Raw genomic sequence first — 19294 nt, 5'->3', positions numbered from 1 at the left:
CACGCAGGTCTAGTATATATATATACATACATAAAAATAAAATTATAATATTATTCTTAGTTCTTCAAGATTATATCATTTAAAGCTTAGATTCTTACATGCATGGATGATCAAAGCATAAATTAAACACAAAACTTTATTTTCTTCCTCCTTTAGTTTTCGGTCATCTCAAGAACATAAACAAGAAATTAAAGAGAAGAAAAATACTATTGGTGTTGAAGTACTTGTAGCAAGAATTCGAAAATTTTCACCTTAATCTTCTTAGAAAATTGGAAGGGTGTTCTTTCCTTTCTACAAGGAGAAGAAGAAGAAATTTTAGAGAGAGGGGAAGAAGAAGCTTAGTTTCTTGAAATTTTCGAAAATGAAGAAAAGAAAGAAGAGGAAGAAGACTTACTCCTTTGGCCAATAATTTTACTCTTGAAAGAGAGATTTTGGGGCTTTCCTACACTATAATTTCGAAAATTGGGAGAAGAGGAGAAAGAGATTTTGATTTTTGATCTTTAGAATGTGTAGAGAAGATGAGAAAATAGATGAAGGCTTGGGTTCTATTTATAGGAGTGTGGGGGACTTCCATGCTTAATGATTAAGAATGGGGGAGTGGCCTTTTTGCAATTTAGGAAAACTTAGGAATTATCTAGAGGGACTTTTTTGAAATTTCATTTAACTATCAATAAAAGAAATTCAAAAAGGAAAAATCTTAATACACATGGGCTCACCTAGACAAGGGTTGTACTCAAGGAATTTTTTTGATCATGTGTTGTACCATGGTCAAAATTGAGGGATGAATAAGAGGAATTTTATATTTTTAATTAAGCAAATATGTGATTTAAAATTCTCCTAATAAATAAGTTCTAGCAAACGAAGGAGTATGATTAATCTCTAAATTAATAATTAACTAAGATGATCAATTTAAATTCGTCCAAAAATTATTTCGGACTAAAGCGTTCTATATGAAATTTTACTTGTTATCACATAAATAAAATCTTAAACTAATAAACACACATAAGAGATAAAATCATGTTAACTACATATATGTTAATTAGCGAAAAATTATATTATCGGAGACGCGGGGTGTTACAGTCCTTGGAGAGTAAAGGGTTGAATAAGACCATTGAAGAGTTCATGATTTGGAATTGGAAGAAAAGGAAAAGGAAATTCGGAGGCCAAGTCGAATTTCATGCATCCCGAAAGTTTCGTATGATTCTGGCAGAGTTTACCATTCGGGTTATAACTCTCTCATATGAAGTCCAATTTAGGTGATTCAAGTTACTAGAGAAAGCCAACGGGAAGTTCTACAACTTTCATGTTTTGTGCGGAGAGTGATTCGAAGTGTAACAATGTCGTAATTGAGCATGAAGTTCATGCACGTGCACAGCCAATTGTCTACGTGAGTTTAGAAGGGTGATCGAGAAGTCGACTTGAAGATCAAGTTATCTAATTTACTTATGCACGTTTTAATATTAGGATTTAATATATTTTTATTATTTTAGAGTTATTAATGGTTAGTATTTTATTATTTATTTATTTTCTCATTATAGTTTAGGTAGGAGTCATTTTCCTTTTGAAAGAGGAGTCTTTTTAGACCTTATAAATAGGTTGCCAATTTGGCTTATTTGAAGGGACATATTTTAATGAATATTTGAGTATTTTGAGAGATTAATTCTCCTTCGCTATTCTACATCAAATTTCGGGATCTTACAAGTGGATTCTCATAATTTTCTTAGCGCCATAATATTGGTTTCTGGTTCTTTATAACCACAGGGACAATATTATAATTCACCTTGATAATAATGGTTTCTAGCTCTTTATAGTTATGGGGTCATTATTCCATGCTTCCGCCAACCTTGAATCTTTGTTTTTGGATGTTTTCGATCTTGCTTCCGCGTAAGGTATTGGGTCTCGTAACGAGTTCTACGGGGTTTGTATCAGTGGCCATCGATGGTTCAGGTGTAAGCTAGCCGTGGGTCCACAACCCTTTTGTGGTTTAAACCCGTCCCTAGAGTTACGATTAAGATGAAGCTCGTTTCAAGTTAATCACCCAACGAATCAAGATTGGCGTCTAGCAACTATGCGTCATGATTCCCTAGATACATATGAAGTTCCTGCAAGAATCTTTTGATATAGTTAACGTAGAGTATGATCCCTTCAATTCATATGTCCCGATTGAACTAGAGGCATTGGTTCATCGAGACCTCCTTAGTAGTTCAATAACTGTGCGATCGTTCTAAGTGTTATAATCGGTACGTGCATGAATTAGAGAATCCAATTCCCTAATCACTTAGTCATCTTTGGCCAGAGACTTAAAGATTACAAACTATGAGAACACACAGGACATCCAAGACTATTCTAGCGATCGAATCCCCTACTACAATGCACAAACCTCCCACTAGATTTCGGACTGCACGAACACTGGCCCTTGGGGCGGTCATCGGTGGAACTCAGGGATATGTCACGATAGAGCTGGTCCTCTAGTGAAGTCACGGTGATGTCTAGGTCTTAAGGACTAATGGTGTACAACTATACCATAGAGATCTCTACTCGATTATTGAGAACCACTTATGAGCACCCACTTACGAGGGAGCACCCACTTATGCATGCCGATATTATAATACCGTTTACTGATGAGACGCAGTACACATACACTAAGTGCTAGTCTCTTAATGGGAAAGACCGATATCCTATAGGAACACGTTTAATAGTTATACTACTTAAGTAAATATCTCACGATCCTAAAAGATCAATTACAAGCACTTGTAATAACTATAACACGTCTATATGTATGTTTGAACAAGGGACAAAGATATAGAATGACAAGGTGTTTTATCATTAATACGAAAAATGATTATTTATTACACGATTAAATGGAAAGACCACCGCCAAAAGTTGGCTTGTTGGTCACCTACTCTAACACTCGTTATTGAATAAAGAGTTGCACTAAGCAAGATGCGTATAGTATGTAGAGGGAAGTACAGTTTGCACCCTGGTATGTACCAAAGACCCCCCTAAACTACAAAATGTAACAAACTGGCCCCTCCGTTTAGAATCCGTTAGTAAATGACGATGTGGCATGTTGACTTTCTCATTTATATCTGTTTCTTTTATTGTCCCATTTTTTCGGACGCTTTTACCCCTTGCATATATATAAATATAAATAATTCTTAAGACTCTTATATTTATTATGAAATGTTATAAATATTTTCGTTGTTCCTTACTAAGTATTCAATAATATTTAAATTATTAAACAATCAAAATACAATTTTTTTTATTAAATACAAATAAATAAAGGAAAATTCTATAATGCTCTCAACTCACTCTCTCTCTCTCTCTCTCTCTCTCTCTCTCTCTCTCTCTCTCTCTCTCTCTCTCTCTCTCTCTCTCTCTCTCTACATGTGCACAGAACAAAGCCTCCAAATTCACCTCTAATCTGACAGTACTCATTAGGAAGAAGAAGATTGCTCCTCATCAAGAAGAAGCTAAAAAATTGGGGATTGATCCTCTTACACACAAGCCTCTGCCACCAGCCACCAACGCCGACGAACCACCACCGGAAGCGGGGGTGGAACCAAAGATAATGGAGGATAAGGGGGAGCACACTCAACCATTATAAGCGAGTTAGGGAACACAAAATCGAGAGCCCATTTGATTCCACCACTGACTACATTGACGAAATCCTTGTCATTGAACCCCATAAATTATGCTCCCCCGATGAATTTATCAACCCCGACCCCTCATAATCTTCATCTTCCTCCAATTCTTGCTCCGGTGGCGGCGGGTTCTCTTCAAACGAGAGCGAAGATGTGCAATTTTCGCCAACTTTTGAGGATTATTAGCATATTCTAATTACTGTGACTACATTGACGAAATCCCTGTCATTCAACCCTTACACAATCACCACACATTATAAATACAGTCTAATTACTTATTTATCAAAAAAAAATGTCACAATAACTCCTCTTCCGATGACGACAACCAAGGCCACAAAATGATGATGACGATGTGCGTGGAATATCAATCACTCATGTTGACATTCACATCATGAAGGAAAATCATCACGCCGAAATTCCATAAGAAGGGACCGAATAGCTGCGCATGACAGACTTATGAATGATTACTTTGTTGATCGTCCTTTATATACCTGAAGATTTTTGAACTAGAAATCGTATGAGGCGTGAATTGTTTTTACGAATTACGAATGATATCTTACATTTTGTTACTTTAGGCAAAAGCCGAATGCCTCCGGAAATCAAGGTTTCTCACCCCATGTCAAGATGACAGCGGCACTTCGTATAATCGCTTACAGATATCCTGCAGATGCAACTGACGAGTATCTAAAAATAGTGGCGACCACATCTTCAGATGCTTTGAAGCATTTTTGTTGTGCTGTCAGTGCAGTGTATAGAGGGTATTCGACGACCTAACAATGCAGACATGGTTAGACTACTTAGAAAAGCAGGGCAATGGTGATAACCTAAAATGCTAGGAAGTGTGGACTGTATGCATTGGGAATGGAAAAATTGTCCAACCGCTTGGGCTGGTACATATTCTGAGCGCCATGGCAAACATACGATAATACTTGAAGCCGTAGCATCATATGATACATGGATTTGGCATTCATAATTTGGACCACCAGGTGCGTGTAATGATCTTAATGTATTATATAGCTCACCTATTTTCAATGATATTGTCGAAGGTCTAGCCACAAATATTCGATTTACTATAGATGGTAGAGTATACAAGCAAGGATATTATCTAGCAGATGGTATATATCCACGTTGGTCTACTATTTTTCAAGCAATTCCTGATCCACGAGGATGCGATAAACAACTATTTACGAGGTTGCAAGAGGCATATCGAAAGGATGCTGAAATAACTTTTGGCATTCTCCAATCTCGATTTGAGTTTATTACAGGACCTTGTCGATTATGGCACAATGCAAAAATTGGTGAAGTTATGAAATATTGTATAATTCTTCATAATTGATCGTGGAAGACAACCGCAATCAAGAAGGTGATGATTTTGTCGAGCACGTGGATCAGCAACCTGTTGATCGAGACATGATAACGATTGCAGAATATTTAAGCAACTGTGCCGGACTTACAGATACAACTCGCTGTTTTATGCTCCGAAATGATCTCGTCGAGTATGTCTGGAAAGAGTACCGAGATGTAAATTTGAATGTTTAATTTTTATCGTTGTAATCATGTGTTGTAAGATGGTTATTCATTATCTTGTTTTCGTGTTTTGTTCCTTGAATTTTAAGGGATATTTGGGTCAACCATATTAATCCTCGTTTTAATTGATTGTCTATAAATTCACTATTTGAAATTATATATAAAAAAAAATTAACACTAATATTATTAACTTATTAAAAATTACTAGAAATTCAAATTAACAATTAAAATAACGAATTTTAAGATAATCAATTATAATAATAAAAAAAAAAACTATTAAAATAACATCAAGATACTTAATCAGATGGAGGCATTTCGGGATCGAAATTCAGTGAACGAGATGACCTTTTTGCAATAATGGCATTTTGTTGTTGAATCAATCAACCATGTTTTCCTCTCTGGAGTTTCAACTGAGGACCTGCTCGTCATCGTAATTTTGAAATATGTTTTAATCTAATTTTTTTCTTGGTAATCCCTCACTACTTTTGTCATTGAATCAGCTTGTCACGTTATATCATTTACAGTCCTTATCTTTTTGCTTTCTAGCTTTTTTGTGCCCCATCGGCCTTATGTTGGTGTTTGATGATTCAGGTAAATTTTGGGTGAAAATAGGTTCGGACTTGAAGTAATATTTGCACTTTGGGAGAATTGACCTTCAATGATAGCCCTCATTTATTGCCATCTTGTAAAATTGTCCAACAATGATCCAAGTTAAAAAAATTGCGCTCACTACTAAGGTATAGTAGTCTTGCATCATCCAACTTTGGATAACAAAAATAACAAACATTTAACAAATGCAATATTAAATAAGTAATAAAAAAAACACGACATAAATAACACTCACATTGTCAACGGCACTTGCTCCGCGTCTTGGCCTCAAATTTATTTGAGCAACACATTCAGCAAATCTTGTACAACTTTGATTGATTTTCGTCCATTGGGATTTCAGACTTTTTGTTGTTCTCTTTTCACCTCTATCAGGAACAAATTCGTGAATTTTTTCTTGTATTCGCTTCCACATTGTAGTCATTGATTTTTTTCCCAATAAGTGGATCTTCACTAATCGCTATAGAAGCTCGGCACAAAGATGCATCATCTTCAGAAGAAAAATTACGGCCCCTTGAAGTTCCTTCTAAGATCTTCCATTACTGTTAAAAAACAACTAAATGGTACGTCATTAAACTAAATATAAAAGAATTAAATTTACTAAACCTAAAAATAAAATAAACTAATTACTCAAAAAAAAAAAACCCAAAACAAAATAAACTACTTAAATACTTAATAATTAAAGATTGGTAAACTTCCACTAATTGTGCACCGCCTTTCACCTCCACATGTTTATTTCCTCTTTTTCTTTTTTTTTTTGCTCTCTTCTAAACCTACAGCCTCTCCTCCCCCATTTTTATTCTCTCTGTTCGTAAGACGCCAGAAACAGAGAGAAAGAAAAAAAAAATATGCTACTAATTTCTTCGAGAATTGAAATCAACCCAACCCCCTACTTCTAGTTTCTTCATTCACTGAGCCACAAACCCAACCAAATTCCCAATATCTACAAGCATTGCAAAAAAAAAAAAAAAAAAAAAAAAAAACTCACAATCTGAACATTTAGAAGAAGATGAAGAACAATTAGAGGTATTTATGTTTTTTCATTTTTTTTCTTACCGTACAAAACCATCGGTCACATTTGCAAATTATTCAAATTTTTTAATTTTTATTTAAAAAAAATTAAATTCAAAATTTAAATTGAAAAAAATTAGTCTTGTTTGAAGTTGGGTCCCATTAAATCTGAGTCTCGAAACCAATACATATTTAAGAACACTTTGGAGATTTTGCAAAAAAATGAAAATTTAGAGCCCCTCTAAATTTCTTGTTGGTGTTGGATTTGTTGCACAATTTCTATATTATGCAGCCAAATGAAATTTTGAGACTCCGTTGGAGATGTCCTAAGGACTTATTACTCTACTCGATTCTCAAGAGTTCAAAAGTCTCCACTTTTGCTTTTGAGTTATGGTTTGAGTTCTTATTTGAATATTTTCGCATGTCCTCTTTTTCCCTTCTAGTTCTCTTCTTCTTCTTTCTTTTTCTCTTTTTTTTTTGTTTTTCTTTTCTTTGTTTTTTCGAGAAGAAGAAAAAGGTAACAAATTTTCCAAGCAAACTCCAAGGGATATTTTTTTCAAGAAAACTCCATCTAATCTACCCACTTTACTTTAGCTAAAAGAATGAACACCGTTTCTCCAAGATCCAAATCAAGGTTATAGTGATAATTCGTTCAAATGTAGGCTTGAAAGGCTCAAATAGTTCAACGAAGCCTCAAATCACATCACAAATCACTCAAGGACTCAATACTTCACTCTACAAATTGCTAAAGTGAGTTCTAAAACCGAACTTCATATGATATATGATAAGTTAACTCCACGTTTAAAAAACAAAATTTTCAACTAAAGCAACACATAATTCATGAGTCTCCACAATGACTAACTCCTAAATTACTTTGAATCGAAAGCTCACCTAAATTCAAGTATAGCTACAACAAAGCATGTAATTTCATCATCAAACATTGGCCATCTTCCATCATCATAATTCATCGATGCACTCAACTCAAATTTTTTTTTAAGAAAAAAAAAAAAAAAAAAAAAAAAAAAAAAACCCGAAAACAACTAAAAAAAAATCCTACGGCATGCAATCTAAAACATATAAAGCACATAGAAAGTGTTTTTCCACCCCCAAACTTAAAATTGACATTGTCCTCAATGTAATTAGAATGAAGTTTAAGGATACAATACACCTTGATTAGTCGAAACGTCCTCCCCGGGTACTCCATCATCTCTTCATCTTCCAAGCAATTTTTTTTAAATCTTTTTTTATGAGGGGTTATTTGGGACGGCCGTCTCAACTTTTGCATAGTTTTTGGGACGGCCATCCCAATTTGCGTAGGTGCATTGTCTCTGCTGATCATCTAGGACATCCGTCTGGAGTTTTGGCTTGATTTTAAGACGGCCATCTCGTGTTTTTGTGTCCGTTATACAACCTGAAAATTCAAACATGATTATATTATTAGATTGCAAGCTTATACAAATTCTAAGAAAAATAAGAACAACTAGAAATACGAAAATAAAACGATAAATGTTCGGGTTGCCTCCCGAGAAGCGCTAGATTTTAAGTCTTCAGCTAAACTTAGCTTCTTTAAAGTATTGTACAAGTAATATCGTGGACTAAAAGTCCGAGTATCGATCCCACGAGAAATATTCAACTATCTAATTCTAAGCGATAAATTCTCACAATTATGTTCAAGCCCACCCTACATAGTCGAATCTGAAGAAGATTAACTAAAATAAACTAAAATATAAAACACAAATAAAAAGCAACCAAAAACAAGAAAACAAATAGCATGAAGATTTATCAACTGAATAAGCACTAGTATTTTATCTCCACCCTATGTCATTATTGATCTCCCAATTCTGTCAATTATGCAAGCAAATAATATGGATTATTAACCTGAGATGCTAATTTAATCATAACCCGCTTCCGCGTGTATTACAATTATATTATTCAAGACTAAATTATTGTATTCCTACGCAATTCAATCAAGAACAAAACATTAAGCACAAATCTCAAAATGGCTACCTAAGAGGTTAACTATATTCCTATGCTAACACCGAGGCTCTTCTACTATATTTCTAATTGTTAAACCGATCTTCATGCATTCAACAATAACAATAAAGCACATAAAGTGATCAAGTTCATGCACTTAATAAAATAAGTAGAAGAAATAATCTGGAATTAATACTTGCATAAAATCAGAGAATTGGGTTCACATCCCACATAGGGTTCGAATAAAATCCTAGAAACTAAACACTTATAAATTTTGAGAATGAAATGAGTCACGTTTGTTTATATTTTTGGAGAAGACAAAAAACAATGTTGAAACATAAAGTGGTGTCCATTTGCTTTTTAGTGAATACGTATTTTACTGTAACGATCACATCATGTGTGAAGAAGAGATAAATTTTTGAAATTATTTTTAGAAATGTTTTTGAAAAACTTAACAAACATAGATTCATTTCGGAGGGGGAGTGGAAAGAAAATGAAAATGCTACCAAACATTTAGAATTTAATAAATAACAAATTTAGTAAATTGTTTAAGCAAAAAGTAAGCTCAAGTACCCAACAAATAGAATAACTCTAAGTTTTGGTTCTATTCCCATCTCATTTTTACTCTTTTTCGGAAACAGATTTATGTTTGTTTAAGCTTTTCAAAAAAACATCTCAAATCAATTTCAAATTTTTTTCTCTTCTGGACATGATTTGATTGCTATACTATACAGTGAAACAATCCGACTTAGTGAAACAATCCGACTGCCACGGTATAAATTAAGTGCCAACTCACTCAACTAATTATTGAATTACCGATTATAGCAGGTCATAGGACCAATATTTTCAAATTTTGTAATTTACAAGACTAAAATTCTAATTTTGAAATGAGGTGAACTAAATCTCCCAACTAACAAACTTACGGGACTAAGAAACTCATTTTGCTCACTTTATTATTCAAATTCTTCTTCTAAAATACCAGTTTCCCTCGAAATATATTTCCGCAAAGTAAAATGAAAATAACTCTAAAAACGAATCCAAACATTATCTAAGTTTTTCATATCACAGATGAAAATGATAAGTAAAAAATAGATCTTTGGAGATACTAAAAGATGTTCGTCGCATATGCAATTCTATTACAGACGGCTAGTCACCGATGTAAAATTCCTCGCTACACGATTGATAAGCCAGTTACAAAACATCAATACTAAAACCTTCCAAGAATCGTACAAAACAACTAAGTTTAGCATCAAGAATACAAAATAGTATAAATACTCAAAAAGTATCTTTACCTTCCAATCGGCCAAACGATTTACTCTAGGCTTCGGTAATCTAAAGTTAAAATAATAAAATTAATTTCATAATCAAGATTCATTTAACCTCATTTTTTTGCCACGGGTTGCACACTTTGGCATCGATACATGGCCAACTTGATGTTGATAAGGGCCGACAAATTTGTCGAAAAACTGCTTGTCTGATATGCTGTACATTGTACTAAAGCTTGGCCACTTTGTAATCAAATTCTTACTTTCCAAAATCCTTAAAACTTGCAGCCTCGGTTTATACCTCTTTTCAACGCTGCATATAAACGATATCGGGTGGCTGATAATACACGCCATGTCGTACTTCCCGCTAGAAACGACAACCTCTTTAACCTTATTCATCTTCTCCACAGAAACAGCAAAAGCCGGAACCGACTTCCTAAAAGCCCTCAAAATGTCGTCTTCCGAAAACCCGAGATCCCGAAAAGCCTGCAACTTCATTTCCCACGTCTCGTCGCTCATCGAAGCAACTGTCCGAACCGCGTGAATGAACATTTTCGAACCCCTTTTGACGCCCATTTCCTCTGCCTTATTCGCACATTTTCTTATATTTTCGGGATTCTGTAATAGAAACCTCGGGAACGAGTTCACCGTCCGAATAATCTGTTCCATGGTTACACAACAGCTCTTCAAGAAATCGACATTCGGCAGTAACGTCTTCTCCAAATCCTTCACCAAAAACCACCCGGATTTCTTTAGAAGCTTCGCCACCTCCTCGTTGGATCCCAACAAACCCCTGAGCACCGATAAAGAGGGGATGAGGATATTGTTCGCGCTGCGAAACAAAATCGACGGGTTATGCGACGCTATATCTGCAATGTCGTTGCCCGAAAACCCTAAGTCCTGGAAAATTTTGATTTTGGGCTTGATTGATTTCTCGAGATTAGCTGATACCAAAGAGGGTTTGTATTTCACGATTTTCCCCAATTGGGTGCTCGAAAACCCACCTTCTTTGAAGAATGAAATAACTAGATCGGATTTTTCGGTTTTGTTTAGATTTGCTAAATCCGAATCGATTACGGGTTGCGTTGCACTAGACGATTCTGTAGTGGAATTATACAAACAGGGAGAAATTGAGAAATCAAAGATGGATTTGCAGGGAGATGAAGGTTTCTTCAATAACAGAGAGATGGATTTTTGGCGTACAAATGCAGCCATATTTATTATAGATACAGCACCTTATATATATATACCTTATATATATATATATATATATATATGAATGTATTCTGTTTAAAGTTGAAGAAGAGAATTCCACTTGCCTGAGAAATGCAAAGCACGGCTGCTTAAGCTGTTCTAGGGCTCCTGGCAGGGAAAGTGGCCGCAGTTGATCTCAATTCATTCATTTTTGACAGTTGATTTGTTAGAAACTCAATTTTCGCCCATAAGATTGAGTAAATTACATAGAGCCCCCCAGTTAAGTTAGATATAATTGCATATAAACCCTTCTATTTAAAAAAATAATACAAAGATCTAGCTTAAATTATAGGGTAAATGTCAAATAGACCCATGACGAATGCACTTAATTAAAAAAAGGACATCCTATTTTTTTGTCTTAGAAATATATCCACATCATTCAAACTTATTTGCTAATTAGGAAAACGCTTTCGCATATACCAAAATTACTCCCAACTCCTTGAAACCAAGGTTGTAAAAAGCGATAATCGGGTCGGAGGCGGTCAGGAACCGACTCACGATTAATCGGTGCGGCGGTGATAAATTGGAAATAAATTGATTTTTAATATTTAATACAATATATTTGTAGGTATTATATTTTATAAATACTCAAAACATAGATAAAAATATATTTAAACATAGTTATATCTCCATCATGTATATATATATCCTAATAACATAATAAAAGTTTAATAATAATAAGATCATAATACATAAATATCCTTAGAAAGTATAAATAAAAAGGCATTTTTTTGAATTAACATACATTTCTGGCATACTTCATTAGTTCTTTAAAAATAATAGTTAACGTAAACAAAATAAAGCATAAACTCATTTTTTTTTAAATCCCAACTTTTATTTTGAAAAAAAAAAAACAACCGGTTTTTGCCACCGAAGTTTGACACGCTTTAAAGGTTTGACCGCCTCAGATCGCCTCGACCGCCTCAGACCACATAAAACCGCCTCACAGGAAAAAAACCGATTGTTCAAACCTTTCCACTAAAATCGTAAATGTTTTGGACCGCCTCCGCCTCGAAGACCGATTAATCGGCCTCCTCGGCCGATTTTTAGAATACTGCTTGAAACCCTAATTCAACTTCAATTTCATGATTTACACCCCAATTTTGCCTCATTTCACCAATTAACCAATTTTGACCACCACCGCCGACCACTGGTATTGACATTTTTTTTTTTTTCTTCTGAATTTCTTTTCCGGCAGGTCAGCAACCGTTGACCGCCGGTCTCCTTCGTTGACTTTTTTTTATAACTATCTTTCATTAATATTATTGTCTTGGACTACGATATTATTGTCTGAGACAGTAATATTGCAGTCAAATACAATAATATTATTGTCAAAGACAAATATTGCAGTCAAATATAGTAATATTATTGTCAAAGACAGTATTACTGTCCTTACTGTAATATAACTGTCTCAGACAGTACTACTGTTGTTAACACAGTAATATTAATGTATTAGTTAATTTTATCGTCTTGACCTGCAATATTATGTCCCGACCGTAATATTATTGTCTCCGACAGTAGTAATATTACTGTTTAATATTACTGTCTCAGACAGTAATTTTGTTATTAGCACAGTAATTTAGGTAGAAGAAAAAAAGATTAAAAAAAAAATCAATGGCGGCTGACCGGCAGGGAAAAATATTTTAGTAAAAAAATAAACTAAAATTCAACGTCGGAATCTGGTTGGAAAAAAAATCAAAGAAAATAAAAAAATTGTGAAAATGGGGGTTAATGTGATTTTTTTGTTCAAATTCGGGGTCAAGGTGCAATATTGATGAAGTTAGAGTGTAATAGATGAAATTGATGAAAATTATATAATGAAGGGCATTTTAGACAAAGACATGGGGATAGGTTTATTTGTGAAACTTTTTCTTGTCTGGAGTTATATGCATTTAAGTCTAGCCCAATGGGCCTATTTGTCATTTGTCCTAAATGTTATACTAATACTTGACACATAAAGGCATAAGAGAATTATTAATGCCGGAAGACGATTTTGTTCTTTCGTATGTAAAACTTATTACCTACGCTTTTCATCCCGTAATGATTATTTTTGGGTTGCAAATACTAGACTCTCCGGTAAAAGTCATTTAGACCCTTGACTCTAGTTCGAGTTGCTCACTCGCGAGCAAATTATGCATTTTTTTCTGCATTTGTTTTTTGGTAAACTCACATAAATGACCCTTTTTAAACTGGACATTAGTAAGGCATATGATCGTATCGAGTAGGTTTTTTTGGGAAGAATCTTGGGTCGTCTCGGTTTTCCCTCTAACTTGATTAAATTGATTATGTTATGTGTTTAATTTGTTTCTTATGCATTTTTGTTCAATGGCTACTAGTTTGGTTCGATTCGACCATCTAGGGGGCTTCACTAGGGCAATCACCTTTCGCCTTATCTTTTTATTTGTTGCACTCAGGCCCTTATCTCGATGACCTAGAAGGCGGCTGATAGTGGAGATATTCAAGGCATCAAAATTGCTCCTGACGGCTCCCCGATCTCGAACCTTTGCGAAGCAGATGATACACTTATTTTTTCCCATGCTACTGTGTTGAGTGCGTTCACCCTTAGGCGTATTCTTGATGAGTATGTGCTTGCCTCGGGTCAACTCATAAACTTGGATAAATCTACCATGGTTTTCTATCCATCTACTACGAGTAGGAGAAGGAGGGTGATCACAAATATTGATCTTCGATTTAAAGTGGTGGATAAACATGACAAGCACATGGGTATGCCGTCATCGATGGGATCATCTCGTAAGGCGGTTTTTGGTTACCTCAGGGATAGTGTTTGGAATAAAATCAAAGGCTGGAGTGAAAAGAAGATATCGAATGCGGGGAAAGAGGTTCTTATCAAGTCAGTCCTACAAGCTATTCCATCCTATATTATGGGATGCTTTAGAGTGGATTAATGGTCGAGAAACTGCCATTTGGGGTGACCCATGGTTAGTGGAAGATGGGGCATTTCGAATTGTTACAGGACGACCAATCAACTCCTCATTTCCAAACGTGGTGGTTGATCTCATCGACCCAAATATCCGATCATGGAACACAAATATTTTATCAGAATTCTTTTGGCCAGTGGATAATCATCGAATACTAGCGGTTCCTATTGGAAGTGATCTTTCAAAACATACTGTAATCTGGGACTATACATCGAGTGGAAACTTCTCTGAGAAATCATGCTATCAAGTTATTCTTGCAGGTCGAGTGCACATGAAGGATTCGTCGAGTCACCGAGATGGGGCAGTTAGTGGAACGGTAAAAAAAAGTTGGAAATTTATTTGGTCTATTCCCGCTCCCCCAAAGTTTGTATCTTTACCTGGCCGGCCTGCTCGGATATTATCCCTACCTCGGCGGAACTTTATCGAACAAATTTATCATTATTTATATATTATTTATCTTGTAATCCATTTTAAATAACCACAAAAACCGATTTTTATGGTAAAATTGAACAATTGAACAATTGCTTGGAGTTTCTTCAATAGTGAGTACAAACTAATAATTTTGTGGAGAGTTTTGAAGCAGCGAAATGTTTATATATACACATAGAATTTTTAATTTTTTATTTTTGCCAGGGGAAATTTGTTGAAGACGTCGAGAAAACTTAATTCTATTGAGATTTTTACGCAAAGAAAACTCAATTATGTTGAGGTGTTTTTTTTTTTTTTTGACGTGCTCCTATCTTTTAGGAGAATATTTGATAGTTATTTATCTAGGATGTATTTTTACTTCCGGATGGATGAGTTATCAAAATAGAACCCTATTTTAATAAGAGCAAATGACAAATATGCACATGACAAGAGCACTTAATTAAAATGGGACATCTAACCTTTTGTCTTCCAAATAAATCGAGTTCATTCAAACTTATTTGCAAATAAGGAAAACTTTTTTATATATATCGAAATTACCCCCAACTCCTTAAAACCCTAATTCAACTCCAATTTCATGATTTACACCCCAATTTAGGCCCCCAATTTCACACATAACCAATTTTGACCCTTATTCTAATTTGACCCCAATTTTGACCGCCACCACCGGAGACACCGATCAGCCGACGGAGACCGCTGGTCTTCCTCCGACGTTGACTTTTTATTTGTATTTGAATTTTTTTTTTCTGAAAACCTTTTTTTTTGGTCTACACTAACTATAAAAGGCATATGAGAGGGTTTTCTCAAATACTCCATAAAATATAATTGGAGTTGTAAAGTACAATAAAATTCAAGGAAAAATGAGGGATACCCGCTCATTTGGTAAAATAATATAGTTTGAGCTCAATTTATAATTGACCATTTGTAAACAAACTAATTTAATATTTTTTGAATTGTGTGACCCCTAAGTTTATGTTAATTGTTAATTGTGCAAACTCATTTAAAATAATGATAGGTGGTTAGTGCTAATAATTTTTGTAATGAGGGGTTATGCCTCATTAACCCTAAATTGAATAGAGTTTTATTGGACAATAAATATTATTATTATTATTATTATTATTATTATTATTATTATTATTATTATTATTATTATTATTATTCAGAAAAAAAAAAAATACTAATATGCGTAACCAAAAAGGATACGTACTCTTTTCTGAACCAAAATAGGGAAAGTAAAATTTAACCAAAAAAAAAAAAGAAAAGAAAAAAAAGGGAAAGAAAAAGAAATCGAAAAGGAACACGTGTGGAGGTGGCCTCATATTTGGAAAATAATTAAATTAAAAAAAAAAACGAATAAAATACTAATATGACAAGGAGTTCTGACCCTCTGATCCGATTAATCACAGCCGTCCAACACCGACTCTTCTATAAATACCCATCCCCTCCTACAACCGCAACTAATTCCTTCGTCTCTCGTCTTTGTCATTGGTTTGATCGGCTTTGCTTCTCTGCGGATTAGAGTTTTGTTTGATTATTTATTTGTCGTCTCCGTTTTTCTAGATTATATGTATCATCGTCGCTATGAAACTTGCGCAATTCAATTTAATTCAATCGGCTGCGATTATCCGTCGTTTGTTTTTTCTTCTCTTTCGCGATACCGTCTGATTTTGGTCCTGATTTGATTTTATTTGGGGTTATTTCGCCGGTCTGATAATAGGATTGTCATGGATTCGCCGGCGTATCTTTGCGAGGCCGTTCGATTGTGATTCGGGTTTGGTTTTCTGTTGGTGATTTTGATCCGGCGTGGTACTAGGGTTTGGTAATCGGCTGGTTGGAAAAAGATTCTTTGGCTAAGAAGGCGCTTTGAATGCAGGTATGTGATAATTGCTTTTATATTACAATTTGTTACTCTGCTCTTCTGAAAAAGTTTCTTCCTTTTGATCTGTATATATGTATTCGATGTTCAACCTATTTGTCTGCTGATTAAGATTTGATTCTCCTTATGATATATATGCGCAATCTCTCTTTCTCTCTCTAACTGTAGATCACAATTTTTTAATGTATCTTTTAAATCCCTTTACTTCTTTACTACTTTATTTTGGTACGTTCTGTTTGTGGTTTTAGGAAAGGTTTCATCTTTATTTTATGGAGCTAGGCTAACTGTGCAACTAGAACGATGGATCTGATCTCGGTTGCTTAAGCTAGAGATCTCGGTTGGATCTGATGATGGCAAGATAATTTATTTTGTGATTTAATAATTAGCTTTTGTTTCTGATTGTGTAATATGTTGATCTGTTAGATATGATTTTTTCTGTTCCAGATTATATATTCTTAATGTAAACATCATCCTTTTCATTCGATTTTCAGATTTTTACTTTATATGACCACAAGATTTCCTGTTCTTATTTGGGTGATTTTGTACGGCCACTATTTTGTCTGTTTTCCGATTGTTCGAGTTTGGATTATGTTCTCTCTGGTCTCTGATGGTCCTTTGGTTTGGTTTTCTTATATGAGATGGCATAGACAGCGCTTCAAGTTGAGTATTTTCTCCTTATCTTGGTTTTGCTTTTATGACAGTTTTGGTTAAAATATGTTTGCTCGCAATATGATATTGTTCAATCTCGCTTTCTCCCTCATCCTCCTTATTTCTATAACTTTAGATCACATTTTTTTTTTTTTTACTGTATGTCTGTATCTTTTAAAGTTGTGCTAGTTCCATATACATTTTTTAAAATAGGCTCTGCAACTGCTTATGTGTACCCTTGGACCCTTTGGTCAGGATTACCTATTGACTAAGCGGGAGATAATTTATTTAGCCGTCCTACCAGTCGCATAAGGGAAGTGTCGTAGTTCCATTTTTACTCTCTACATGCTTACAGTCTAATTATCGGGAGCCTCTCCTATGTTATATGTTTCTTTTCTCTGCCTTATGTCTAGGTCTTCTTTGAATGATAATTTATTTGGCAAGGTATTTAGGTCTTCTTTCAATGATAGCATCTTTTCCTCTAGACTTAGAGTGACCTCCCGTGATATAGCGCGAGTAAGGGCCACAAAATGCACATACTTGGTGTGCCTATTCACCACTATCCAAATAGCATCCTTTATTCTAGGCTTAAGAGTGACCTCCGGTGATATGGCGCGAGTAAGGGCCCGTACTTGGTGAGCCTATCCACCACTATCCAAATAGCATCCTTTCTTCTAGACTTAGTAGTGACCTTCGGTGATATGGCGCGAGTAAGGGCCCTTACTTGGTGAGCCTATCCACCGGTATCCAAATAGCATCCTTTCTTCTAGACTTAAGAGTGACCTCCGTTGATATGGCGCGAGTAAGGGCCCGTGCTTGGTGAGCCTATGCACCGCTATCCAAATAGCATCCTTTTTCCTAGACTTAAGAGTGACCTCCGGTGATATGGCGCGAGTAAGGGCCCGTGCTTGGTGAGCCTATCCACCGCTATCCAAATAGCATCCTTTCTTCTAGACTTAAAAGTGACCTCCGGTGATATGGCGCGAGTAAGGGCCCGTACTTGGTGAGCCTATCCACCTCTATCCAAATAGCATCCTTTCTTCTAGACTTAAGAGTGACCTCCGGTGATATGGTGCGAGTAAGGGCCCGTACTTGGTGAGCCTATCCACCGCTATCCAAATAGTATCTTTTTTTTAGACTTAAGAGTGACCTCCGGTGATATGGCGCGAGTATGGGCCCGTACTTGGTGAGCCTATCCACCACTATCTAAATAGCATCCTTTCTTCTAGACTTAAGAGTGACCTTCGGTGTGATATGGCGCGAGTAAGGGCCCTTACTTGGTGAGCCTATTCACCACTATCCAAATAGCATCTTTTTCTCTAGACTTAGAGTGACCTCCGGTGATATGGCGCGAGTAAGGGCCCGTGCTTGGTGAGCCTATCCACCGTTATCCAAATAGTAACTTTTTTTTTTAGACTTAAGAGTGACCTCCGGTGATATGGCGCGAGTAGGGCCCGTACTTGGTGAGCCTATCCACCGCTATCCAAATAGTATCTTTTTTTTAGACTTAAGAGTGACCTCTGGTGATGTGGCGCGAGTAAGGGCCCTTACTTGGTGAGCCTATCCACCACTATCCAAATAGCATTCTTTCTTCTAGACTTAAGAGTGACCTCCGGTGATATGGCGTGAGTAAGGGCCCTTACTTGGTGAGCCTATCCACCACTATCCAAATAGCATCCTTTCTTCTAGACTTAAGAGTGACCTTGGGTGATATGGCGCGAGTAAGGGCCCTTACTTGGTGAGCCTATTCACCACTATCTAAATAGCATCTTTTCCCTTAGACTTAGAATGACCTCCGGTGATATGGCGCGAGTAAGGGCTCGTACTTGGTGAGCCTATCCACCGCTATCCAAATAGCAGCCCCACAATGAAATCCATGGTGATGTAAGACCAGCCTTCAAATCTTCGTTCAGCCGTCCCAAAAAAGCCCTAATGTAAAATTCTTCAGTTAAGTTTCTGAATGAGTGACCTATGAAGAAGGCGTTTAGCTCTTCAAACTTCAGCCTATAGTCCTCCATTAAGCTCTCTTGCCTCAGTTTGTGGAACTGCTCCACCATATTAGAAAACACATTCCACCCTATAGGATGTTACATTTCCTAACCCATCCTCGAGTGTTTGTGACAT

The 19294-nt window shown here is 35.7% G+C and overlaps 1 protein-coding gene across 1 annotated transcript; it reads right to left on the bottom strand.

Moving 5' to 3' along the window:
• Positions 1 to 9865: 9865 nt before the first annotated feature.
• On the bottom strand, positions 9866 to 11270 carry LOC105973958 (uncharacterized). The gene has a single exon (XM_088815440.1). It carries the CDS (start codon positions 11240 to 11242, stop codon positions 10127 to 10129), a length of 1116 nt encoding a protein of 371 aa, XP_088671566.1. The 5' UTR covers positions 11243 to 11270; the 3' UTR covers positions 9866 to 10126.
• Positions 11271 to 19294: the final 8024 nt, after the last annotated feature.

Source organism: Erythranthe guttata, chromosome 3 (genome assembly GCF_056151865.1).
Source record: "Erythranthe guttata isolate IM_541 chromosome 3, IM_541, whole genome shotgun sequence".
Lineage (NCBI taxonomy): Eukaryota > Viridiplantae > Streptophyta > Magnoliopsida > Lamiales > Phrymaceae > Erythranthe > Erythranthe guttata.
Note: the sequence above shows the minus strand (reverse complement) of the source record. Positions and strands in the feature narration are given on the sequence as shown.

Coding starts and splice junctions, on each gene's coding strand:
- LOC105973958 (XM_088815440.1), bottom strand. CDS start 11,242: ATGGCTGCATTTGTACGCCAAAAATCCATCTCTCTGTTATTGAAGAAA.